Source organism: Pongo abelii, chromosome 3 (assembly GCF_028885655.2).
Source record: "Pongo abelii isolate AG06213 chromosome 3, NHGRI_mPonAbe1-v2.0_pri, whole genome shotgun sequence".
Taxonomy (NCBI): Eukaryota; Metazoa; Chordata; class Mammalia; order Primates; family Hominidae; genus Pongo; species Pongo abelii.
The window spans coordinates 123,583,325-123,610,504 of record NC_071988.2 but is presented as its reverse complement, the minus strand read 5'-3'; the positions used below and the strand labels follow the sequence as shown (position 1 = coordinate 123,610,504).

The 27,180-nt window shown below is 34.8% G+C and overlaps 1 protein-coding gene and 1 long non-coding RNA gene across 2 annotated transcripts in view; one reads left to right on the top strand and one right to left on the bottom strand.

Moving 5' to 3' along the window:
* BANK1 (B cell scaffold protein with ankyrin repeats 1) overlaps window positions 1–27,180 on the bottom strand; it is a 306,099-nt gene that overhangs the window by 35,892 nt on the left and 243,027 nt on the right. Inside the window, exons 8-10 of the mRNA XM_024246032.3 lie at window positions 17,273–17,351; window positions 13,366–13,674; window positions 7,371–7,676 (exon numbers count right to left, since the gene is read on the bottom strand). Of these exons, the coding sequence (XP_024101800.2) occupies window positions 7,371–7,676; window positions 13,366–13,674; window positions 17,273–17,351 (694 nt within the window). The remainder of the gene's footprint in view (window positions 1–7,370; window positions 7,677–13,365; window positions 13,675–17,272; window positions 17,352–27,180) is intronic.
* On the top strand, window positions 37–13,371 carry LOC129059044 (uncharacterized). The gene is made up of 3 exons (XR_008524661.2): window positions 37–961; window positions 5,268–5,441; window positions 12,979–13,371. It is a non-coding gene; the product is annotated as an uncharacterized LOC129059044 (long non-coding RNA).

Genomic DNA, 27,180 nt, shown 5'->3' with positions numbered 1-27,180 from the left:
AAAATTCCGTTCCATCTGGCTTCATAATCCTCATGAATTTCACTATAGAATGCTGCTGGTCCATTAGGGGAGACTCTTTTCAATTTTCCAACCTCAGGAAGCATCTTATTTTTCTCGAATAGCTACTTATTTAGATTACAAAGAATCACATGTTAAAAGTCCTGGTGGAAAATATTCTGAATTCAAGAAATCTGAAGTGACTAAAAAGACAGTAGTTGTGGATAGCTGTTTCATATGGTTGTTTGATGCACCTGTGATTTCATCTTTAAATAATCATTCTCTAAAGTATTTGTTTACTCTGGCTTAACAATGGAAATAATCCAGGTAAGGGTTTCTTAACAGTGTTACTGTTGACCTTTAAACTGGATAATTCTTTGTTATGGGGCTGTCCAGTGCATTGTAAGATGTTTAGCAGCATTCTTGGTCTCTGCCTAGTAGATGTCACTAGTACTGTTCTTAGTCTTGACAATCAAAATGTCTCCAGACATTGACAAATGTCTTAGAGAAGCAAATCACTGCCAGTTAAGAACTACTTTTATAGGTCAATTAAATTTCTTCCTACAGATGCTTTTAACAAATAGTAACATCATATGTTAAGTGGAAAATGACCAGAATTCATTGTGCTGTTGAATGAAAATCTAAGTGCTTGATAATATTTGCATTCATTGTCTTGTGTAATGAAAATCTTTTAATGTCAGTTCACAATACAGCTGATTACTGCTTCTTTCCATTTTCATTAATATAAAGGAATTCTTGGAAGATGAGGCTGGAAAAGTTCATCATCATTACGTCAACATGCTAACAGATGGTCTGCAAAGCACTTCTCAGGTTTCATTCGGTATTTCTGTGAAGAAGCCAGGGGATCATGATGTTCTACTGTGAGAATGACAGAAAGAGCAAACAAGAACACCTGGGTTGCACGAGCTGACTTGCTTCTCTTCAATGGACAGTATGAACACAGGTCAGAACAATTTCTCCTTTGCAGAGCTACACCAGCACTCTCTCATGGAAAAGAATGAGGCAGAGTCAAGGGAGAAAAACAGGAACATGAGGCTTACAAACAATGATAAAAATGTCACTATTCTGAGAGCACCTGTGATATACATACTATGTCCTTAAACTAAATGGTTTGGACAAGGTCACCTAGCCAGGGAGGAGGATCCAAGGCACTTGATCTAAGACCTACTTCAATCCACTTGACCGTATTTTACTAATGAGGATGGAGACCATTATACTCTGTCACATTTACAATGATATGAATAAATTTTCATAACAGTTTCTACAAGGTCTTTTTTCTCTTTTTGCATTTCAATTGCATTGTATGTGATCAATTTCCAGTACAAGTGAATTGCAAGTGGAAAATTTCTGAGAGCAACTGAGTTGCACTTGACATTTTGGGGTCCCTGTAGCTGAGTAGCTCTCAAAAAGGTCACATACAACTTTGTTGCACTGCAAAATGCCAAGGGCAACTCAGTAGCAATTGGAAATTGAAAGGGAAATTATATTCTACCCGAAATCAGTCACATGGATTCTGAAGAAAGATCTTTGTTCTATTAATTGTGTGAGAGGAAAATAGAAAATTGCCCATTGATGCTGAAAAATTTTACCCAATAGGCATTCATCTCTTTGCATGATTTATGGACGTAGTTTTACTACCAACGTATCTATGCCATGCCAAGTGCTCATTTTCTTTCCCTGATTTGTCTTAAATCAAGAATTCTGTCACTAAAGACCATAAATCCTTGTTAATTCCTCTGTATTCTTCAAGCTTAATGAACCTGATCCTCTTCAATATTACAGGGACAAAAAAAAAAAAGTAGAGGAAAATATATCTGAAAACAGGCAGACTTCAAAAAATTTTACTTAACGAAAAATGAGTTATTCTTGTGATTGTTAACCTAAGATCCGGTTTAGTACAACAGCAATGGGATAAAAAATCAGAAACATATATCTTGATAAAATGAATCAACATGGGTTCAGTTTTTTTTTTTTTTTTTTTTTTTGAGACAGAGTCTTGCTCTGTCACCCAGGCTGGAGTGCAGTGGCACGATCTCAGCTCACTGCAAGCTCTGCCTCCCGGGTTCACGCCATTCTCCTGCCTCAGCCTCCCAAGTAGCTGGGACTACAGGCGCCCGCCACCATGCCTGGCTAATTTTTTGTATTTTTAGTAGAGACGGGGTTTCACCGTGTTAGCCAGGATGGTCTCACTCTCCTGACCTCGTGATCCGCCCGCCTCGGCCTCCCAAAGTACTGGGATTACAGGCGTGAGCCACTGCGCCCGGCCAACATGGGTTCAGTTTTGCATTAATAAGTTATGTCTCTGGGGTAAGGCGATGATGATGATGGTGAAATGGAGCTTCGTGTTTTAAGCTTTGCGGAGGCAGTTAGAGTGCTTAGCTGTATATGAATAACCTAGAAGTGCTTAACTGTATATGAATAACCTAGAAGTGCTTAGCTGTATATGAATAACCTAGAGCTTTGTCCAGTTCTGTGTGGGCTCTTCCCTTCAAATTGGTAGTGCTTTGGACATAAGATGGTTTAAAGCAGGATAAATTTAGGAATCAGTAGACTGATATAGTCTTCTGATTACCTTCCAGAGTGTTAATGAAGTCTTCTGTTCTACCCACATTGATGTGGATCTTGTCACTTATATCATTTCATTCAGTTAATATTCACCAAATATTCATAGTTTCTACTGTGAATTCAGCACTGATCTTGGCACCAGAGATACAATGGGGAAAACAGATTAGTTTTGTCTCTTCCTTCATGGATCTTATAGGTTAGAAGGAAGAAATAAATATTAACAAGTAATCCGGGAATAAATATATCAGTGATGGAAATTTGTGGTGCCATGTACTCAGACATGAGATCCAGATTAATCTGGGTCCAAATCCTGCCTCTTCCTCTTCCTGGTTTTATCACTTTGGGCAAGACACTGGCACTTACTGAGCATTGGTTTCTTTATCTCTAAAATGAGGATATTAATGCCAACTATGTGGGGTTATTGCATGAATTAGCAATTATCATGAAAGCTGCCTAATAATAATTATTATAAGAAGATGACTAAGCCAACTTGTTCTGTTAGAATACAGGGTCTTCCTTCCCTCACACACTCCAGCGCTACTATTTTCTCTAACTTCTGATTCCACCAGAATCCAAGAAACAGACACTAAACTGAAAGTAGAATTGTTTTAATTATAATGCATTGAACATATACCACAGGTCAAGGATTGTGCTGGCTATTTTCTAATTTTATCTCATTTAGAGATTAAAAATCTTTGAAATATATATTTGTATCCCCAGCTTACAGTGAGGAAATTCAGTCTCAGATACGTGAATTTGCTTGCTTGGGTAATATCAGCTAAATTTGAACACAAGTCTTTCTGCAAAGCCAGCATGGTTTTCCTTTGCCTAGTTCCTTTGCCATTACTTCTTCAGTTTCTGAAATAGTAAGATGGGATTCTGCCTTCCTGTATTTTTCCTCTATCTTCTATTCCAAATCCTTCCATTCTGGCTATTAACACACCCTGAATACACCAATATACTGATACCATTTTTGGGCTCTGGCAAGCAATGGGGCCAGAAATTAATCTTCTAATTGAGTGGATGGTTTTCTGGGAAATGGTGGCAATTTGACTTAATAGATCTCCCCAAGCTAGGGGAAAAAAAAGGAAAGATGTGAGGAAAGGCTCTTACTCTGTGAAATGCAAAGAACACCAATAATGAATTAGCTGATGAGGTAATCTCTTCCTAATGTGGGAACAGAATGATCAACAATCAATTGCATAAAAGAAAAAGGCAGGCAAGTATATCCCAGCGAAAGAGAAAAGGAAATAAAAAATGGAAGAGGATTTTGGTGACCTTATTTGTAGTCCAGCTTTTGCTACTTATTTGGGATACAGGGTAAATAACCATACCTATTTTATATACTTAATTGCCAAAAAAAATTATAGCACTAGTTTTCATCTCCATGTAATACAAATATAATGAGAGTAAATTATATTGTATCATTGAATTAGAAACACAACTTATAAATATTGAAGGGTGCCAGTCTTGGGATGGGTGAGAAAAGTAACCTTTAAAATTTATTAGAAACTGAAGATCTTTAAGATTCTTTAATGTTTCTACATGTACATATACCTACAGGACAAATTGCAACATTGCATGTATAGAATTTACATACTTAGTACACAGGTTTTATCATTGGCACTCAATCGATGTTTATGTAACTAATAAATAAATCAATGAGAGGAAAACCATCCAAATGCACTTATTTTACTTGGGGATGGGTTGAAAGCCTAAACCAGTCATAGCCCCAAGTTCTTTCTCCAGTCCTGTAAATTGAAGCACTCACCCATAATGGGAGGTTTCTTCATTAGAGAAATTGAACAGAAGTAGTTTTGGACATGGTACGCAAGGCACACTGGGTGGCAGGAATTACACACTAGACTGAAAACAGGGAGAACAAGTTAAATTGTGCATTCTGAATGGTGAAATTTCCCAGTCTTTTTCCCACATTCTAATCTCAGCGTGCTGGGAACTGGATATGTAAGGGCAGACTACAGTTAGTTGAAGAGTATTCTAGAAAAAGTTAAAAGCATAGGTGAATAGACTTACATAAATAATATTTTGGGGCCATTCAATGAAAAAGCTGGTTACCTACTTCCTAATTACCCTACAATGCTGTCCATAAGTTAACAAGTAGAGTTTCCATTGAGGCATTTGGTGCTTCATTCTTTTTTTTCTTTTTATATTTTTTGACGGAGTCTCACTCTGTTGCTCAGGCTGGAGTGGAGTGGTGCGATCTTGGCTCACTACAACCTCCAACTCCTGGGTTCAAGCGATTCTCCTGCCTCAGCCTCCCGAGTAGCTGACATTACAGCCACCTGCCACCATGCCCGGGTAACTTTTTTGTGTTTTTAGTAGAGACGGAGTTTCATCATGTTAGCCAGGCTGGTCTTGAACTCCTGACCTCAGGTGATCCACCTGCCTCAGCCTCCCAAAGTACTGGGATTACAGACATGATCCACCATGCCTGGCTGGTGCTTCATTGTTAAACATGAAAACATAGCTAAGAATAGCCATATTTGATGGAAGTATCAAATGTTACAGGCAGAACAAACAACAAGTAAAGACAACAGAGACAATATGAGAGCAGAAGGAAAAGAAAAGTAAGAACAAAAGAAATTTAAAAACAAATCAAAACAAAATGAAGCAAAATCAGTAATAAAGGTATTGAATTATATCTCTCTGTACCCACCTAAAAGAAAAAAGAATCCTACAAAAAAGAACAACAGAGAACAAGACAGAGATCTTGGAGAACAAGAATGTGACCACCAATAGAAGGATGGGAAGATAATGGCCAAACGGTAGACCAACACAACATAGGATTCCATTCTTGTCCTGAGAAACTCCCTAAGCATTGGAATGTAGAAGATGAGGTATTTCTTCAGAAATTTCTAGAGTATAACTAACTTTTTGTATCAAGCTATATCCACTTTCTCTTTTAAAAGTATTTACTGGTATTTAGCAACTTTGTCAAGGAGATAGTAATACCCTAGAGATATTAAACTATGAGAGACAACCTGATAATTTCTAGCAAAAGTTCATTCCCTGACTTTATAATCTATAATCTAGACAACTGTTCCAATTCATGTTTTATTTCAGCTGAAACAGTTGATTAATTTGCTATAGTTTCCTAATTTGTTATAGTTTCTTGAACAATATCAAGAGTAGATCATCATTAAATAAGTGTGTTTTATACTGATAAATATACAGGCTTGCTAAATTTTCTTATATGAATCTCTTAATACACATATACAGCTTAAGGAATAGAATGGTTTCTTTTGAAAATATTAAGTATATATGAGTAATTATGTCTCTCTTAGGTGGATCTGTGGTATATATTTAAATGTTCTTGTGTTGCATATTATTTATAGGAGTTGAGCAGCCTTCTTATAGAATTAGGAAGGAAGTATCAAGTAGAATTTCTATGTATATCCTATGGTTTCATGTTCCCTGAAAGACTTGTCATTATCCTTCTTAATGAGGAAGCAGAAACCGGAACTCAATCCATCATTCTTATTTTCTTTACTCACTATGTTTCTAAATTTAAAAATGAGCCAGTACATGGGCAAAGACTTCATGTCTAAAACACCAAAAGCAATGACAACAAAAGACAAAATTGACAAATGGGATCTAATTAAACTAAAGCGCTTCTGCACAGCAAAAGAAACTATCATCAGAGTGAATAGGAACCTACAGAATGGGAGAAAATTTTGGCAATTTATCCATCTGACAAAAGGTTAATATCCAGAATCTACAAAGAACTTCAACAAATTTACAAGAAAAAACAACCCCCCATCAAAAAAGTGGGCAAAGGATATGAACAGACACTTCTCAAAAGAAGACATTTATGCAGCCAACAGACGCTTGAAAAAATGGTCATCATCATTGATCATTAGAGAAACGCAAATCAAAACCACAGTGAGACACCATCTCATACCAGTTAGAATGGCAACCATTAAAAAATCAGGAAACAACAGATGCTGGTGAGGATGTGGAGAAACTGGGATGCTTTTACACTGTTGGTGGGAGTGTAAATTATTTCAATCATTGTGGAAGACAGTGTGGTGATTCCTCAAGGATCTAGAACTAGAAATATCATTTGACCCAGCAATCCCATTACTGGGTATATACCCAAAGTATTATAAATCATTCTACTATAAAGACACATGCACACGTATGTTTATTGTGGCACTATTCACAATAGCAAAGACTCAGAACCAACCCAAATGTCCATCAATAGTAGACTGTATAAAGAAAATGTGGCATATATACACCATGGAATACTATGCAGCCATAAAAAAGGATGAGTTCATGTCCTTTGCAGGGACATGGATGAAGCTGTAAACCATCATTCTCAGCAAACTATCACGAGAACAGAAAACCAAACACCGCATGTTCTTACTCATAAGTGGGAGTTGAAAGATGAGAACACATGGACACAGGGTGGGGAATATCACACACTGGGGCCTGTTGCGGGGTGGGGGGCCGGGGGAGGGATAACATCAGGAGAAATACTCAATGTAGGTGACAGGCTGCTGGGTACAGCAGACTACCATGGCATGTGTATACCTACGTAACAAAACTGCACGTTCTGCACATGTATCCCAGAACTTAAAGTATAATAATAATAAAAAAATACTCTTAGTGGAAAAAAAATGAGCCAGTATAGTTTAGCTGTGATTTGAAAAAAGATGTTTAATCTTTGGAGTTTTAGAGCACTAATTGCATCACCTTATCCCCCCACCATCCTCAAAATTTTGGACAAAAAAATTAACAAGTAAACAAACAACAATGATAATTACCTTGAGCTATGTAAGGTGTAGTTTCCTCTTTTGGAGGTATATTTGTGGGTCGGGGTGTGGGAGCAGGAGGTCTATTTATGATGAAAGACCGACTCCCAGTTTTTTTCTTTATACTCAGATTGGCCAATATCATGTCATATTCACTGTCATCAATCTCAGCGAAAGTATATGGGTCTTCTTCCTCCTCCTGCTCTTTTTCATCTTCTTTCTTCTCTTTGTCTCCTTTGGGTTCATCTCCTGTTTCTTGTCTAACACCAGGATCACTCCAGTTTTGACTTCTTTCCATTTGGCCTTCCACCATTGTCCCTGTTTATGAAATATTTACATTGTGTTTACTCTTCTGTTATATGCAACATTATTGGTGTCCATCTGTCACTTTTTTGAGCTTCCCAAGGTGGCTTAGTCAAGTGCCGTAGGAAACAGTATTAGAGAAGAGCTTGTGACTCCAGGAGAATATTTATATGTCACCCCCTAAATGCAGAAAAAGTGAGCTGTGTAACTTACTAATAAATCATCCTGCACCTTGTAATTTAAATTGTATTAAGAAAAATACATGTATTAAAAAAATCCATGTGCTTAAGACATGGAATTTTTTAAAACATTTAAATACTTTCCATATTATTTTGTGTAGAGAGAGAGATATATATATTATTTTTATATATTATTTCGTATATATAAATATTTAATGTATAAAATATAATTATCTATATTATATATATTAAATATACCTTTATATATTATTTTATATATTATATATACTTTTACATATAAAGAATGATTTCATATCAGGAAATCGAGTTATAAATCTATGTCTGAAACTCCACAGCTTTGAAAACTTGTGTTTTTCAAGCATAATATTCTTAGACTTTTTTTTTCATTTGAAGTTGTTTCATGTTTCATATTGCTTGCACTGGCTATTTCACCTAAAATTTAATTTATCTGAAAATGACAGGGAGAAATAGCCAAAGGCACCATTAGTTGGTTTCATAGCAGTCGGTCTTTGACTATGACAAACTGACCTTCAAAAAAGCAGCTCTTGTTTTCTACAGGCCAAAATGGGCCTTATTCATAGATAAAGGACACTGGCCAGTGGCTTCTGTGCCTAATCCCAATGCTTTGGGAGGCTGAGGTAAGAGGATAGCTGGAGGCTAGGAATTTGACAGCAGCCTAGTGAGACCTAGTATCTACAAAAATAAAAGAATTAGCCAGGTGGCCAGTACTCCTAGCTACTCCAGAAACTGAGGAGAGAGGATTGCTTTAGCCCAAGAGTTTGAGGCTATAGTGAGCTATAAGCATGCCATTGCACTCCAGACTGGGCAACAGAGCAAGATTGTGCCTCAAAAATAAAAACAAAACAAAAAAAACAAATAAAAAACAGATGAAAGATACTGAAAGTAGAGTTCATGACATGAAAGACAGCATGGATGATCAATGGTGTGAGAATGAATTCACATGAAAAGAATAAAATTATAGGTTTCAGAGTCTTTGATGGTTTTTACATACAGTAATATCTTGACATATTTTTATAAGAATATGTTAAAATATTTTTGTAGCAGTTATTAATAAGACAAAGATATAATATGCTTTGATTAACAAGTAAATTAAAAAGAATTTTAATGGCTCTCTACCAGGCCAATGAAGGCTTTTTCTTTCATTTTCATTCTTTTTTGAATTTGCCCTTCGAGAATCTGATACTTCCAAAATTAGTTTACTTATGAAGATTTTAGTGGAAACACTTAAAAGGGGAAAGACAAGTAGCAGAACAGAATAAAAGGATATTATAGAAAGATTCAGCAATTGCCTTGGGTAAGTTTATGAGGCGAGATTAAGATAATCTCCCAACAGAGTCTTAACTCATAGTTTATTTAGTTTAACTTAAGAAGTATTAACTACCGATGTGCTTAGCACTAACTTTCAATCCACCACGGCTTGCCTTTTATCCTATGAATAATATGGTTTTAAGATTTTGACTTTATGACTTCTGGTTCACTGACAGCAACACAGGTGAAAACGGATTAAGTGTGTGGGAACCACTTTTTCAGTGTTTCATTTTTAGCGGAATGTGTCAACCATCTTACCTTTATGAACCGATTTCCTGAGCTCTTAACTCTCTTTGTTTCCCCACCCACCTCTCTTCCCAACTATTTCTAAAGTTGGGCTTGCACTAGAAATAATACATTTTACTTTTTATTTTCCAAAGTATGAGATAATACTTTTCAGTTAAGAGTGGGACCTAAGCTTTCTCAATTCAGGTGGTATATCAACAAAGAAAGATTGAAACAAATCACTTCTATAATTCCAACTTTTGAAGTAATTGGGTCAAGACTGTATAAAAAAGAGAAAAATCCTAATAGCCTAGGAGACCTGTTAATAGAAGTAACTGACACATTCTAATTATAGGGCTTCTTGGAACTGAGTCAAAGGAGGGATCCGATAATTACTTTCCAGGATTCTTGGGTTAAAAAGAAACCATGGGTTTCTCTTTAGTAAAGTGCTCTATAGTATTATACGTTATTAGTTTCTCCAATGAAGAAGTCCATAAATCCATCGTGAGGAATTCAACGCCTACAGCACCGAGGAGAAGGCTTTTTAAATTTTTTTTTCCTTCAGTAACTTGATGGCAGATGGAAGCTACTCATAAAGAACAATTCCTGAAGGTATCACTAGCCAAAGTCAAAGACATACAAAGTCTCTGGCAAAAAAATAAGTGATAGCTTACAGCCTTGCATTTAACTGGATCCTTTCCTTACACCTTATACAAAAATCAATTCAAGATGGATTAAAGACTTAAACGTTAGACCTAAAACCATAAAAACCCTAGAAGAAAACCTAGGCAATACCATTCAGGACATAGGCATGGGCAAGGACTTCATGTCTAAAACACCAAAAGCAATGGCAACAAAAGCCAAAATTGACAAATGGGATCTAATTAAACTAAAGAGCTTCTGCACAGCAAAGGAAACTACCATCAGAGTGAACAGGCAACCTACAAAATGGGAGAAAATTTTCGCAACCTGCTCATCTGACAAAGGGCTAATATCCAGAATCTACAATGAACTCCAACAAATTTACAAGAAAAAAACAAACAACCCCATCAAAAAGTGGGCGAAGGACATGAACAGACACTTCTCAAAAGAAGACATTTATGCAGCCGAAAAACACATGAAAAAATGCTCACCATCACTGACCATCAGAGAAATGCAAATCAAAACCACAATGAGATACCATCTCACACCAGTTAGAATGGCAATCATGAAAAAGTCAGGAAACAACAGGTGCTGGAGAGGATGTGGAGAAATAGGAACACTTTTACACTGTTGGTGGGACTGTAAACTAGTTCAACCCTTGTGGAAGTCAGTGTGGCGATTCCTCAGGGATCTAGAACTAGAAATACCATTTGACCCAGCCATCCCATTACTGGGTATATACCCAAAGGTCTATAAATCATGCTGCTATAAAGACACATGCACACGTATGTTTATTGCAGCATTATTCACAATAGCAAAGACTTGGAACCAACCCAAATGTCCAACAATGATAGACTGGATTAAGAAAATGTGGCACATATACACCATGGAATACTATGCAGCCATAAAAAATGATGAGTTCATGTCCTTTGTAGGGACATGGATGAAATTGGAAATCATCATTCTCAGTAAACTATCGCAAGAACAAAAAACCAAACACCGCATATTCTCACTCATAGGTGGGAAGTGAACAATGAGAACACATGGACACAGGAAGGGGAACATCACACTTCGGGGACTGTTGTGGGGTGGGGGGAGGGGGGAGGGATAGCATTGGCAGATATACCTAATGCTAGATGACGAGTTAGTGGGTGCAGCGCACCAGCATGGCACATGTATACATATGTAACTTACCTGCACGTTGCTCACATGTACCATAGAGCCTAAAGTATAATAATAATAATAATAATAATAATAATAATAATAAAAAAAGAAAAAATACCGGCATTTTATTATCCACTTCTAATATCAGTGCTATCAAAAGATAAGATAAAAGTAACACTGAATATAAAATGTAAAACTAGGGTTTTAAATTAAATAAGTGAGTTTTTATTTTATTTTGCTTTTTATATTTGCTAGTTTTCAGGAGATATGTAACAAGCCAAGATTACATTTCTGATCTTAGACATCTCATGAAGACCCTTGGTAGAGTCGTATTAGACCTGCTAACCAACATACCATATATAGAAATTTACATTAGGAAAAATATGATTTAATATTAGCACTTTTAAGAGAAATAATCTGACACAAGACAATTTTACCTTCTTGACAACTAATTTTGTTATAACAAATTATTCAGATATGAAAAAATGAGAAAAATATGCCAGAATTTTGTAGTCAGTGTACTACTAACTTATGCTGTTTTCTCCCTTCACCGCTAAATATTAATATATCTACTTCATGGATAAATGTTGAGAGTCCACAAGACCTTCCAATATAGTAGGTAATAAATATCTGTTGAATGAATGAATGAATCAGAGGAATATCCACTAGGCTTCAGAGCTTTCAATTAAGCAGTACTTTCCATCTCTAAATACAGTGCATAGTGCATAAGCTTAATAAAGCTTATGTTGGTAAACTTGGGTCTTCATAGAGAGCCTTCAAGGACACAAATGCTAAATTCCTTTTTTTTTTTTTTTTTTTTGAGATGGAGTCTCACTCTTGTTGCCCAGGGTGGGGTGCAGTGGCATGATCTTGGCTCACTGCAACCTCCGCCTCCTGGGCTCAAGCGATTCTCCTGCCTCAGCCTCCCCAGTAGCTGGCATTACAGGTGCACGCCCAGCTAATTTTTGTATTTTTAGTAGAGATGGGGTTTCACCATGTTGGTCAGACTGGTCTCGAACTCCTGACCTCAGATGATCCGCCTGCCTTGGCCTCCCAAAGTGCTGAGATTACAGACATGAGCCACTGTGCCCAGCCCAAATACTAAATTTCATTGCGTAAAAATTTACTTTTTGAAACAAGGTCATGTTTTTGTACTTTGTAGCCTTCTAGGACCCAACAACTAAATGATAGTGAAAATGGGGTTTGTAGCCTTCTAGGACCCAACAACTAAATTATAGTGAAAATGGGGTTTTGATAAGGAGTTTTTTTTTTTTTAACTAAATTGTCTTCTTAAGAACATTTTATTTGGAAAATAAATATAAATTTGGAAAGTACATATGAAATAATGATCAAAAAGTAGATGATAATTTGTGACTGTAAGAGTGAGCCTGGAGCTGGGAGTTTGTCAGGCTGTTGAACACTCCAGGCAGATAAACCTAATGTGGAAGCTCCTCTTCATGCCCTCCTCAAGGACAGATTCCCCACACCCACTTTCCACACCTCAATTCCTTCGTCTGGGAACAAATGCCAGTGACAGCTATGTTGACTCTTCTTCCACTTGGGTAGTGTATAGAGTGTTTTTAAACTTTGGTGTCAGTGCAGTATGCGACAAACCCTTTAATGCTTAATTCTTCCACAGCTACCAAGTGATTAAAGTACCCAAGTTCATCTGAAAATTGTCGATCATTAGCATTTCACTTTTTGTCTGAAGACTGAGAGTATGTTTTAAAAGCAATGTTGTATTTCCTTTTCCACAGAATGCCTGAGGTTCATTTTACGTGAAGAACTACAGACTCCTTCCAAGTTTTATTTTCTTAAAGCTTTGTAATAAGACAAGGAAGAAAGAAAGAGAGAAACAGAGAAAAAGTGAGAGAAGGAAGGAAGAAAGGGAAGGAGGAAGGAAGGAAGAAAGGGAAGGAGGAAGGAAGGAAGGAAAGAAGGAAGGAAATAAGAAAGAAAAGAACAAGGTAGAGGTAGGTATCTCTTGCCTCATTTCCCAGGCCTCAGTTTTTAAAGGATAAGAAGAATGTTGCTCTTGGTTTCAAAAGCTGATCTGCTCTGTATAGATTTGCCACTGCACTATTTGCTATGTAAGCCTGTCAAAGATTTGTCTTTGTTTTGTTTTTTTCTAACCTTAAACTTACCTGGTAAGGTGAAGTGAGGTCTTTCCAGTTGGAAGGCATTAGCTACAGGTCGCGGCGGGGGGAGAGGAGGTCTGCTGCTCATGAGTAGCTCTTGTGAATTATTTTCTGGATCGGCACCAGGAATGAACACATACAAGTCATCATACTGGTCCTCAGAACTCTCACTGCCAACCTCTAGTGGGCTGTGCTTGGCCTCCATGCCTGATCCATTCTGTTTTCCTTCCCCTTCCATTTCATTTGCCTCAGCTCCATCTGCACTCTGCCTGTATGTCTTCCTGCTTTCATGATGAAATGCTGGGTTCTGTCTGGCTGTTTATGATGAAGATTGCATGATTTCATTTAAACACACCATCTGAAGGCATTTCATATTTTGTAAAATTGTACAGAAATAGTAGTACTGCTAATACAACTTTTATGACCTGATATAGTGAAAAGCTGTCAGATGTGTAACTTTTAGTGAACAGTCATTTATTTCTGGGCTTTTAAAATACTCACCAAATGAATAGTCAAAGCTCCATTATGTCTTGCTATCTGTGTATATGACACACTCATGCAGATAACGATATTCTGATTCTTTAGAGTTATTGTTTGAACAAATTCATATATTTGATAGCATCCTTGCATTTTTATTAGAAAACAATATAACTGACAATAAAATAATAAATGATGGAAAACATAAAGAAAAAAGACACAAACCTTTACTTGCTTGTAAATAATAAATAGAAATGAATCTATGACTCTTATTTTAATATATATTGATCTTTACAGATAACTATAATAATTTTATAATTCCTTATAGTAAATCATTTACAGATACTATATTAACTTTGGAACTATTACTTGGGAAAAGTTAATTTTTTTTGGTGAGAAAGGCATGTAAATCACCAACAGTAGGTAAATCTTTCTGAGGATCAGTTCTTTACCTATAAATGCATTCTACCCAGAAATTTAACCAAATGATCCAAATTCCCTCTACTCTGACAACCATACCATTATTTGTTTTTATATTATATACAGTAAATGCTCTTTAAACACTCAGGAAGAAAGCAGAAAAAAAGAAATTATAATGCAATGACTTTAAATCTTCAGAAAAAACTTTTATTAAATTTTCTTTATAAAAATATCCTCTAAATAAAGGATTCAAAACATTTAAAACAGTCTTTTGGAATTTCTAAACAGACTTTGGAATCTCTGTAACAGACCTTTGAATATGTGAATTGTTTTCCTTGTCAAGGCAAGAAATTGCTGTATTAAAATGTTGCTAAGCTAAAATATAGCTTAAAATCCTAAACAGCACAATGTAGAGAAGAAAGACTTCTTTAAAGAATTACACTGTAGAATGTAGAAAAATCATGCCCATGATGGTAGCCCATATTATTATATGGAATTTTCTTTTTTTGTTTTTCTATTCTTTCATGTGAGAAAGAAGAAAGATACAGTTTCCAGTACTAGAACTAAACCAAGATTCTTTAATTACCAGCCTGGGCAGAGTGGATAGTTATTTGTTTTTGTACAATCTATCTGCATAGATCTCATTCATCTTTCTATCCTTAACACAAAACACTAAGCCTGAAATAAAGTAGTCTCTAGAAATGCTGATGGAGTAGATGATGGAATGGATGGAAAAAATCATTGCTCAGGCTAGCAAAGGAACTTTATTATTTCTGTATGGGCAAATCAGTCATCAACTCAGAATTACATTCATGCTATAGGAAATTACTCTTAGCCACACTTCTGCTTATATATTCAGTGTTTCTTAATACTGAATAAGCAACAGAATCTGAATGGTACTTGTCGTCAAATATGCCCAAACTTGGGTTTCAGCCCTGGAAAGTCAGATTTAATGAGTTGGTGTGTTTTAGCATGCTTTGTTGTAATGGTAATACCAATGGAAATCCTCTGAGCTAGGGTTCTGTGCTTCACCCTCTCACTCATGAAAGAGACTGGCTTGAGCCCAGTCACACACAGTTTCATATACAAGAGAGTTTGTAGTTTCAAACCGCAAAAGTGAAATTTTTCTTTACAAAGAATTGAAATAATGTTTTATTATTACAGTCAATTCTTCTGAAAATTAAATGTCATGATAAATATATGGTCATTTTCAATGATGGCCTTTATAATCACTTTTATTATAATTTAAATGATAAGATGTATAACTTTAAAGCTTGGTGCATTAATCTATTAATTTAATATTTAGCATTTTTTGTGTCCTGCAATAACTTGAAGAGTTTACTAATTTTGCCGAAGTATGCTAGTGAAGGCATTTACTTGTATTTAACTGTATTTGATTTGCAGGTCCCCATCATTTGAAAAACTTGTGGTCAATAATGTTTCATTGGGCATAGACTATGTTCTGTTACAGGTACTGGGGATACAATCAAAACAGTGAATAAAAAGCCCTAATCCCTTTGAGCATGTGATTTAGAAAGAGAATACAGGCAATAAACAACAACCAGATAAATAATATATCATATTAAATGTTGATAAGTGCAATGAAGAAAAGGAGCAGGTAAAGTGAAATGAAGAGTAGGGTGTCATAAAATGAAGAAAGAAGTGATGAAGCAAGCCTTGAGCATATAAAGAGAAAGTGTACAGAAGGAATAGAAAGTGCAAATGCCCTGAGGCAGGCACATTATTGGTTTGTGAACGAGCAAGAGAATGGTGAGAGATGGGAACACAAAGATTAGGGCCTTGTAGGGGATGAGAAAGGTTATGTGTACAATGGGGAGGTATTGGAGGATTTGGAGCAGAAAAGTGTTTAGTCCTTCATGAAAGGTGTTTAGTCCTTTCATGAAGCGTAGAATATCAGAGGCAGCAAATGTGGAAGTTGCTATTGAAGGCTTTCTATACATTATTTAGCAGCATTCCTTCTATCTCTACCCAATAAATACCAGTAGCAATCCTCCCTCCCGAGTCATAACAATAGAAAAATTTCTGTTCATTGCCAAGCTTGCAATGTAGGAAGTGACAGTGACCCTCCAGTTCTCCACTGTGTTATTGCAGTAAACAAGGGGAGAACTGATGACGGTGTGGACTAGGATAATAAAAGGGGAGAGAAATGGCTGAATGCTGGGAATGTTTTGAAGGCAGAGTCAACAGTATTGTAAGACTGATTGCATATGGGGTAGGACAGACAGTAAAAATGCCAAGGATGGCTTTCAAGGATTTTTTAACTGACTTGAACAAAGAAGGGAAGGAGTTTTCACTTACTGAGATGGGGAAGTCAGCAGGTGGAGAGGTTTGGCAATGGCAGGAATCAGAATTTTCAAAAATGTTGGATGTGAGATTCCTACCAAACATGCTGGTGAAGCTGTTGAGCTGTATGCCAATAAAACCTGGCATAATGGGTGGAGTTTACATACACATATAAATATGTATATATACACGTTTATATATACATGTATATATGTGTATATATATACATTTATATACACATATACGTTTATATACATGTAGGAACATCCTGAATTATTCTTCAGACATTAGAATGTAGAATCACAGATATTAGAGCCAGGGAGGACCTTAGAGAGTATTCTAGTTCAATATTCTCATTTCATAACTGAGAAAACTAAGGTCTGCAAATAACGTGGTTATGTGTTTTTAAAAAACTTTAAAAACGTAGTTGTCAAATAGTCCACATAGTCATAACAGAGTTATTTGTGTATTCCCTCTGGGTAGGAAAAATCAGTATTTGATTATTAAAACTTGAACTTATTAAAAGTATTTAAATTAGGAATATGATGTAGTAGTGCCTCTATTACAAATTAAAAGCCAATCAGTTAATTAAATACCATGCCACATTCTCTTCAGTCTTGCTTTTTCAGTTATGTCTTCCATAAGTCACATATATATGTGATATATATATATGAATATGTCATATATATATATAAAACACAGAAAAACTTACAAGGAATATATGTGGAAAATGAGGCAATATCCTCTTCATAATCATTTTCTTGCTCATTATTTATGTCAATTTCTTGGATCTGAAAAAAATGTAATTTTTAATAATATGCATTAATCTTAATAAATATGCACTGGATGCCTGTGCAAATAAGAAATAATTTTTGTTTTTATTTAAATACTTTATTATATTACAGATCTTGGATAATATATTTGTGCCATCTATAAATGCTCAACGGCACATAGTACTAAAAGTATAATGAGGGAAATAGTACATTTATAATAAACAATGAATTGCTTTAAAAATAAAACTTATTGAAATAACTTTAAGATGCAAAGGAGGCAATAATCATTAAGTTTAAGTGTAATAAAGAAGTTCTGAACAAAATTGAACACAACTATTTCTCTTGAAAACTATGAGCTTTTCTTCCTTTTGAACATTTCTATATCTTTTACAGTTCAAAAGATATTCTTAATTACAATTACTGTAATACAGTGAAAGACAATGAAATTATAAAGTGGTTTATTCGCCATCTTTACAAAAAAAGAAATAAATCCAGTAAGGGTACTTTTTATTTGTCTTTCTGAAAACAGTTCCACTATATACACTTCAAAGGCAGAATTAACTGAGAAAGGACAGAAACCTCTTATCTCCAGAATTGCTAGTCTTTGTTTATAATCTCTGAAAGAGACATGGAGTCTACAGTTGTGGTGCATACTGGTGCTCAGAGAGAAAGCTAATACTAGTGATGGTTCTATTTGTGCAAAAGCATCTAGGAAAAGGGATGGAGATTGACTGGACTTAACATAGGATGTGTTTTGTTACCATGAACTCCAAGGGATTATTAAAATGACTTATGTTTCTGTTCTTAAAAAATTAATTAAAATAATTTAAGCCATTTGTTCTGCATTTGAAATGTCCCTTCAAAAATTAGAAGCATCCATATTAAAGCATTTTGAAATTTATAGTAGCTTTGATATGCAAAGGTATTTCACCTGCATTTTGACTTCGTCAATTAAGTTTATCACCCACTTTGGCCAAAGAGAGCCCAATGGAACTCATTAATTTTTTTTAAACACTAATGCCATCCAGAGAAGCAAAACAGTCCCTAATTTCCCATGGAATTTTGAAAATAAAATATTTTCAGTATTTTTTACTGAGCCTGATGCAATAACTCATTTTATATTTCAATTATATTTTCCCTTTGATGGACTCCACTAAATTCTAATATGAAAAATTGTGTAGTTTTAGTAGGAGGTTTGACATTTTGATTGATATTTGTATGCTTTGGTATTAAAATCATTGTTTAATATAGCTAATCTTTGTTTCCAATTAGCTTCACCTATATATTTCATAAAGTAGGTCAAAAATATATTTTAAAAATCCATAGTACTCCCAAAACCATTTCAAGGATTTTTTTTTTGCTAATTTATTAGTAGCAATGGTTTACAAAGATTTTGAGAATTATGCAAAAATTCCTATATATTATTCACAAGCTTGGGCATTATGAGCTCAAAATCACTGTGAATTAATAAACTGACATTAGGCAAGTATGTGGATGGATGTGTATGTACTGAGGTTGAAACCTAATGGAATTGTTTTTGTGTCATAACTGAAGCCATATGACATTTGTACAAAAAGCCAAATACCCTGAACCCAATAATGTCTCAAAAGAATCTGCCTCTAAATTAAGAAAAAAATCTAGGTTGATTTGAAAACTCATAAATATTATGTACAATTGATATTTTATATAATCAGACTATGCAGGGAGTAATTGTTTTCTCCAGAATAAAATGCTCTGTAGAAATATTTATGCTAAAAAACCAATGCTGCTTACTTAGGTTCCCTACACTTACAATCATATTTATTTTGAAAAACATGCCAGATCTAATAATATATTAATAATTCTTCAATAAAATCAATGATGGCGTCAAAGATGAGTCTGAAGACATTCTGACATCTAATCAATTTAATCCTTGGCTGTGTGATGGAGTAGACAGAACATAGTCTTTGGAGTCAATTTAAGTACAAATCACAGCTCTATCATATATTAGCTGTGTGACATTAGGCCAGACACCTAACTGTAAGCCTCAATATTATATCCTGCAAAATGTGGACAGTAATATCTATGCCATCAGTTTGATGGGAGAATTAAATCAGAATAATGTAAGCAAGACACATATCACATCTACCACATAGTAACTGCTCAATAAATGTAATCTACATATTTGATCTTCCTTCATCTAAGATATACGCCTACTTTTAAGCAAGCATGTTTCTTTTATTCATTCATTTGTCAAATATTTTTGTAGGCCTACTATCTGCTAAATACTCTGTTACCTATTGGGGTAAGTAAATTGAAAATAGAAAAAGAGATATATTTCCAATTTTAAAAATAATCACATTTTTATTGGAAGAGGAAGATAAATGAAAAATTATTAGAATACAATATTTTATTTATTTCACAACAACAAACTCAGTCCTTAGAGGTGAAATAGAGAATTAAGAAACAGATGATCAGAGCAGGCTAGACATGGTGGATTACCTGAGGTCAGGAGTTCAAGACCAGCCTGGCCAACATGGTGAAACCTTGTCTCTACTAAAAATACAAAAATTAGTTGGGCATGGTGGCACACCCCTGTAATCCCAGCTACTCGGGAGGCTGAGGCAGGAGAATTGCTTGAGCCCGGGAGGCAGAGGTTGCAGTGAGCCGAGAGCGCACCACTGCACTCCAGCCTGGCCGACAGAGTGAGACTCTGTCTCAAAAAAAAAGAAAGAAAGAAAGAAAAGAAATAGATGATCAGAGCAAAAGTTTTATTCATTTGCTTTTGGGTTTGGAGATTGGATTATAAAATTATCTTGACACACACATTGATTCCCACTTCTCTAAATGAAAGATTAAGATTAAATGACAGAATCTATTAGTTGAAAATACTTAATGTAATATTTCAATCCACAGATAGTCCTTGTAGCACAGAATGTTTAATGTAATAAATTAAAATCATTCATTATCAAAGATAAATTAAAAAGAGAATATCTTGTTGACTGAGGTATATGAAGTTCCACATGGCTTTGACATCTGGTCTTGTACAAATTGATAATAATATTCTGATTTTGAGGAAGTGAATAAAAACAATCTTCACATGGCAGTTGGTTTCCAAATCATTTTATGAGATTCTGAAGATATTGTAATTGCCCCAACTCTTGCACAACTTTCCACAGTGTTGGTTATGAGTGATTTTTACCAGCTTTTATAAAGCACATTGCAGCCCATGGGATAAGAATATGAAGACAAATATATGTTTGAAGAGTGACAAGTTGACCTTGTAACATTCTATGTATTACCCCAAATAAATGTACTAGGCTGAAGAATTAGAGATAATATTTGAATAGAAAAATATATATTATTCTTACTAAATATTAAAAGTAATGATCAATGTTATACTAAAACCATAAATAACAGAAAACACAGTCTCAAAAACAAAACTTGAAGGGCACATTATAGGAGAGTAATGTCTTAGTTCTAATTACATCTTTTAATGTTTTTCCTTAGGCTACGGATATGACCTAAAAGCACATTCATATAATTTCCCATGAAAGTTTCTTTTTATATTACAGGAATTGAAATGCTGAGTGCAAAATTAAGGAGGAACTCCATCCACAGTTGGGAGAGGAATGAAAAGGAATAAAATAGAAATAAAGCTGTTAAACTCAAGGAAAATGAAAGTAGAACTTTTCTTTGTATGGGTTAAAATTTCATTAGAATAACCTGAGTATACATACACTATTTTTCAGACAGGATCTTATTATAGAAAATTAAAGTTATGAAAAGATACTGCGATCAGGTGAACAAAGTCTCATTCAGCACAACAGGAAATGCAATTTTCTAATTGTGGTTTGATCCCCTGCTTTCTAGAAAGGGAGAAAGAAGCAGTAGGCATATTGTGACCTTGTCTCTCAATCTTAGGAAGGCAGAATTGAAAATGGTTAGCTTTCAGAATGTCGATGGAGGGTTGGCTTCTGTGACTGGCACGTCTCTCATTCTGACCTGTGCTCACCCCAGGCTTTTCTCTCTCTCTGAGGCCACATTCCAGCTGACCTCTGGTGGTGGGGACCCATAGGACCCCTGGTCCCAGTGCTGAAAGCTCTTGGCCTTAATCTTTGCCCATGATTCAGCTTTAACTACAGTTATGAATATCAGGCTTGAGGACCTGTCCTTTTAAAAGATATTCTAGCCCTATTTTAATACTCTTTGTTTCAAGCCCACCATAGTTGTGGCTGTATCTGTGAGGTGTCAGCGCCTTTATTGGGCCAAATTCTTGATTTGCCTCTGACCCTCTCTGTCACTAAAATGGAATGATAAAATTAAAATCCAGTTCTTTGTTAAGACTGTAACTATAAATGTGAAAGATAACTACCTTCATTTAAAATGATGGAACCCCAAGTCTGAAAATAACCTGTACATAACAACTTGTTTATTCTATTTTTCATACACTGATATAATATTAGAACAATGTATCACACTAAAACTTGTAATAATTTGAATATTTTTCCAGGAAAAAGTTTTTAAATGTAGTCTATGGTCTGCACTGGCCAACTATCTTTATAAATTTGCTTTTCCTGGGTTTCATCTTTGTCCCTCCTTTCTTTTTACAGAATGCACTCTCCCTATATCCTTTCTTATCCACTGTGGATAAGATGACTCTTATAAGAGTCTTATCCGCAGTAGATAAGAGTCATCTTATCCACTCTGCTGCCCTTAATTTATATCTCTAACCTTATTATTCGTGGACATGTCTTTAGCTCCTAGCTTTTCTGAGGTCTAGATTCTAGGATTCAAAAAAGGATATTAGAAGAAAACAGTTATGGAAGCAAAGGGAAAAGCCTGAAGGGAGATATGTCAGAAAAATCAGGAGAGAGGGTTTTAGGTAAATCACAAATGTTAAATGCATCACCAAGTGTGAAAAAGAAAAGTCCTGAAAATTGTTAATCAGGTCTTCCAGTCCAAGTCACCGGTGGCCCTGATGATGGAAATTACAATGGAATTGTGTGAATTCATACGGATTGATGAAGCTTAAAAAAGTTAAATGAGGGTGATGAATCCAACGCATCATGTATAGAGTTTGTTTTCAGGAGCCATAATGTGAAGAGAGGGTATAAGACAATTTTGCTTCAGATTTGATTTTTCAAAAATGAATAAAAATGTTGGAGAGTGCTTCATTACAGTCAAGGGCTATGGAGATGGAAGGTGATAATATCCGGAGTTCACATGCACAAAACACTATACCAGGAAATACAGGATACCTACATATGAAAGTTTCATGATCCCCAACTTCCAATATTTTATAATTAGTGGAGAAGACAAACAATATAGATTAGGCAAAATGAAACATACATTTAAAATATGCATATGCTTGCAAAATACTATAAGATAGAAACATGCAATCATTTCCACTGAGTGAGTGGGATAGAAAATTTCACAGAATAGATGATATTAAATCTGAGTCATAAAATATAAGTGTAGTTTTAATCTGCAAAGAAAAGGATGAAATATTAGTGGTCAATGGGGGACCATGAACAAAACAGCAAGAATACTTCGTGGATGGTTTTAGTTGGTTTGGTTAGGTTGCATGGAAGGATATATTTGAGTGTGAAGATATGTTGGTGCATTAAGGTTTTATTTTATAAAGTTCAAACGACTTTGATGTATGTAATTGTTTCTTAAGAAGTGGAAAGTAGCATGTTCCTGCCTGTATTTTCAAAAAATAATTCTAGTAACAGTGGGTAAGAGGGAGAAGGGCTATATTGATAGTCAAAGCAAAGGGTAATGAGGATTAGTGGAAGCAAATATTTACTGGAGAACGCAAATATAAGAAATATCCAGGAGAGAGTATGAACACGATTTTTCACAGCTTTGATGCCAAAGGCTGGAGGAAAGGGGTCAAACATGGCATGTGAGTTTCTGCTCAGCTCACTCTCTGGTAACCAGTACTATTGTTTACAACCATCTTTTCCAGGACACTCCTCCAAAGAGCTTTTGTTATTTAGAGATAAAGACACTGATTAAAATCACATTTTCTATGCAATTTGATGAGAAGTTTGAGGTCAATTTAATCTACATCTTAAGTCTTCTTTGCGTTGCTTTCTGGAGTATTTGAAATTAAATTTGGAGTGGGGATGTAACTATAAAATGGTGACTCTTTCAATTTCTTTATGAAGTTATGGTATTTACCAACTTGGAAGGCAGAAGGTAGTTAGTTGTATGATGACCAAGTAAACTATTAATTTGATCAGTAAGAATTGAATTGCAGAATAACAAAGTACAAAGTCAAAATTAAGTCGAAAAGATACCAAAAAAATGCATAGATAGAAGAAACTGAATTTCAAACTATTAATTATATTTATTCAAATATTGCTATATTCCTTTATAAAAATTAAAAAAAATGTAAATAAGCCTGACATGGAGTCAAACTAATTAATTGGGTATCAGACACTCCTAAACAATACACTAAAATCAAACAAAAGCCACATAGTTACGTCTACCATTTAGAAATGAAGTTGGATGGTGAGAAGATAGGAAAAAGAAGGGGTTTAGCAAAAAAGAAAACAAGAAAGATAGAAAAATGTCAGAGATAGTCAGAAAGATAACATAATTACATAAGTCAAAGGTCGAAGCTAAAAGACAGAATCATCCTGAATTTGCCTTCCTTGATTTCAGAATGGTATTCAGAACTCAGATAAAACACCTTGAATAAGATATTAAGAATGAATTTCTTGCGTAGATAACTTTACCAAAACATGCAAAAACTGAGCCCTGGGAAATTCTTAGTATGTACTTCAGACATGCCATCTAACATATTTTGGCATGACAACACCAATGCTGCTAAATTAGTCGAAAATACCCTGTAAATGTTTCCTGTGTGTATAATACTATAATACTAGGCAAGTTTCCAGGGGTATACAAGAGATGTGAAATACTCCCAGGATGCTGAATATTTGGCTGGGAAAATCAAAGTGACAACCATGAAGAAATTATAGTCCTTTAATTTTGACTATTTGACTCATTTGACTAAATAGTGCAATAGAGAGTAAACTTGTAATAATTCTACTTGGAATAATTAGGCCTGAGTTTAGAAGGATGAGTAGAATCTAAGAGATAATTTCTGAATCTGGTTCCAGTAGCTAATGCATGTTTATTTATCTCACAGATGAATAGACAGTACATGAGTTGGTGGAGGAGGGAACAATGTGGGTTTTCTTGGTAAGGAGAATGGAGCAAGCAAAAGCAAAGTTGAGCAGGCCATATGCAAAAGGCAAAGAGCAAACTTACCCAATCAAAGAAGCAGGTGGATTTCGGGAGAAGATGTACATTTTGATAGGAAGAGTGAAGTCAACATTTTTTACTATACTCTAGTTGTAGAGTATTAGACGTATCTCAATTATGATAATGATGATAATCATAACTGATATTGCTATTAAATATCCCATTTAAACGTCTTTAGGTTGTATAGGTTAAGAGTTTGAGATTAGGGATATTGTCAGATTTGGATTCAAATCTTACTCTTTGCCTTATTAATTACACGAACTGAAGGACATCCTTCTCTCTTGGCCTCTCTGGATGTGAAAATGACCACAAATGTACCTTATCTCACAGGGTTTTTGTGAAAATTAAATAAGACATATCAAGTGCTTAGCACAGAGCTTTGTACATAGAAAGCACTCGAAAATTATCTCTATTATCTGCCTTAAAATTGTCATTCTGTTAAAAAATAATTTTTATGTTGCCCTATTTTTTAATATGACCAAATTGTGTTTATGTAAAAATTTATATTCAATTATAATGTTGAGTGAAGATCAGATGTGTTCAAATTGGAATATAAAGATTAAAAATAAAGATCTCCAAATCTTCAAAAGATTAAAAATAAAGACCTCCTCCTTTTCATAGCTTACTATGATTTAAAAAAAATCCCTATTTTCAGGTGCGAGAAATCACACCTGACAGATGTGATGATGGGTCAATAGTGGACCATTTGAACTAGCAGAAATTAAGCAGGGCTGTAAATGGAAATTCTCCTGGGGCCACCATTCCTATAGACTATGATATGTAAGGTATTCTAAGAGCTGAATGTCAGCAGGGTTGGGGACAGAAGACTGTCAGATGATTCTACAAGGGGTTTAACTCCCAAAAGGCTTATATTTGATTTTATAATGTTGATATTATAACAAGAACTTCTTTAGGCTAACATTAAAACTAGCTGGCCTTCTCCCAGCATAAAATGATGTAAGAGAGGACCAGTGCTGACTCAGAAGGGTGTTTCATTCCAGGAGCACCAAGAGTAGGGAAAAAGAAGTTGGCTATGGATGAGATACAGAGTATATAAGACAATAGCGAATAATTGATTAAGGAACTTGGTTCAATACACGAATCTATAATTGCTGCATTCAGAACCTAACTCAGGTTTTCAATTCCTATAACAATGGGGTGTACCAGACAGTAGCAAAAAACTTTACTTTTGAGCATTCTAAAATCTTGAAATCAGTTTTAGTTTCAAAATCATGTTAATAAAAGTCCATAGAGGAAATACAAAGTAACACTATGTCCACAGTACAAATCATCTTGCTGCTTTGAATACCTCAATATAATTGTTCAAAAAGTTGCTTTAATTTGGAAAAAAACTACATAGATACTAAATAATGAATGAATTGACATGTTTCCAGGTTGGCAGATTGAAGTTAGTGAAGAGGAACCCAGGTTTACATTTATATTGACTATTACTAAGAGGCAATTTTTTTTTGTTCTTTCTTCCAAGTCTGATAATTTAATTACGGGTCAAAGAAAACCAAATGGTAAAACAAACAAACAAAAACAAGCTGAGTAATAAAAGACTAGAATTGTCATCACCACAAGTTGTTGGACATTGCATTTATCTAAACACAGAGGAGCAAGTGACTTCTGAAATCCAAGCTAGAAGGAAACATATAATACTACTTGAACACCTAGCAATTTCCCACACAGATTATACTCTTGTTAGATAAGTGTTATTTGACAAATGAAACAAAAGACCTTTTAAGTTTCTATTATTACCATCAGAAAATAAGTGTTATTTGACAAATTAAACAGAGTCTTAAAGTTTATATTGTTGCAAATCTATTTCCAGTAGGTGTTCATATGGCTGGAATAATCCCTCCCTTCCAAGTACAGAATTAAGAGAGTTGATTTTTTATTGACCAAAGTGTTTAAAACATAAAAGACCTAAAAACAGAAAATGTGAGTTGTAAATTCAATGAAAACATGGTGGGAAAATAAATAAAATTTTTAGCCTGAAGCCTTCAGCTTGAGGACAGGTAACATCCAGTGCAGGTTGTTCCTGTGGAGTAAGTCAAGATAGATAAAACTATACAAATGTACCTTCATAAGTGCATTCAATATTATATTTGATACAATGCAACACACCATAGTACCCTAAGTATTTCTATTCCTTTTACAATTTTACATTTAAATTATTAAATTTAACTTGTAAGAATGCATGTATCATTAAGCAGAAAAGTATCTCATTTAAAAAAAATAAAGAAAACTAGGAGACATACATACATATCCTTAATGAATAATTTTCCTTATTAAAAGCCATCATATTCATCTCTTCTCAGTTTGCCAGATTCTATTCATATCAGTTATCAGAAGGCCTTTATGTTTCACTGAACTTTGATGAGTTTATCAGCAGGAGGTACACACTTAGATCTTACCTAAATACAGACCTATTAAAAATTATTTCTAGACAAGAAATACATTTCATGAACTCAAACCAGCAAAAATCTGTAGTAGAATAAATGTGATAAGTTGATAAAAAATGAACCTCTTAAAATATAAATTTACAGTGAATTTAAGGTGAAATAAAATGGAAAACTTTTCT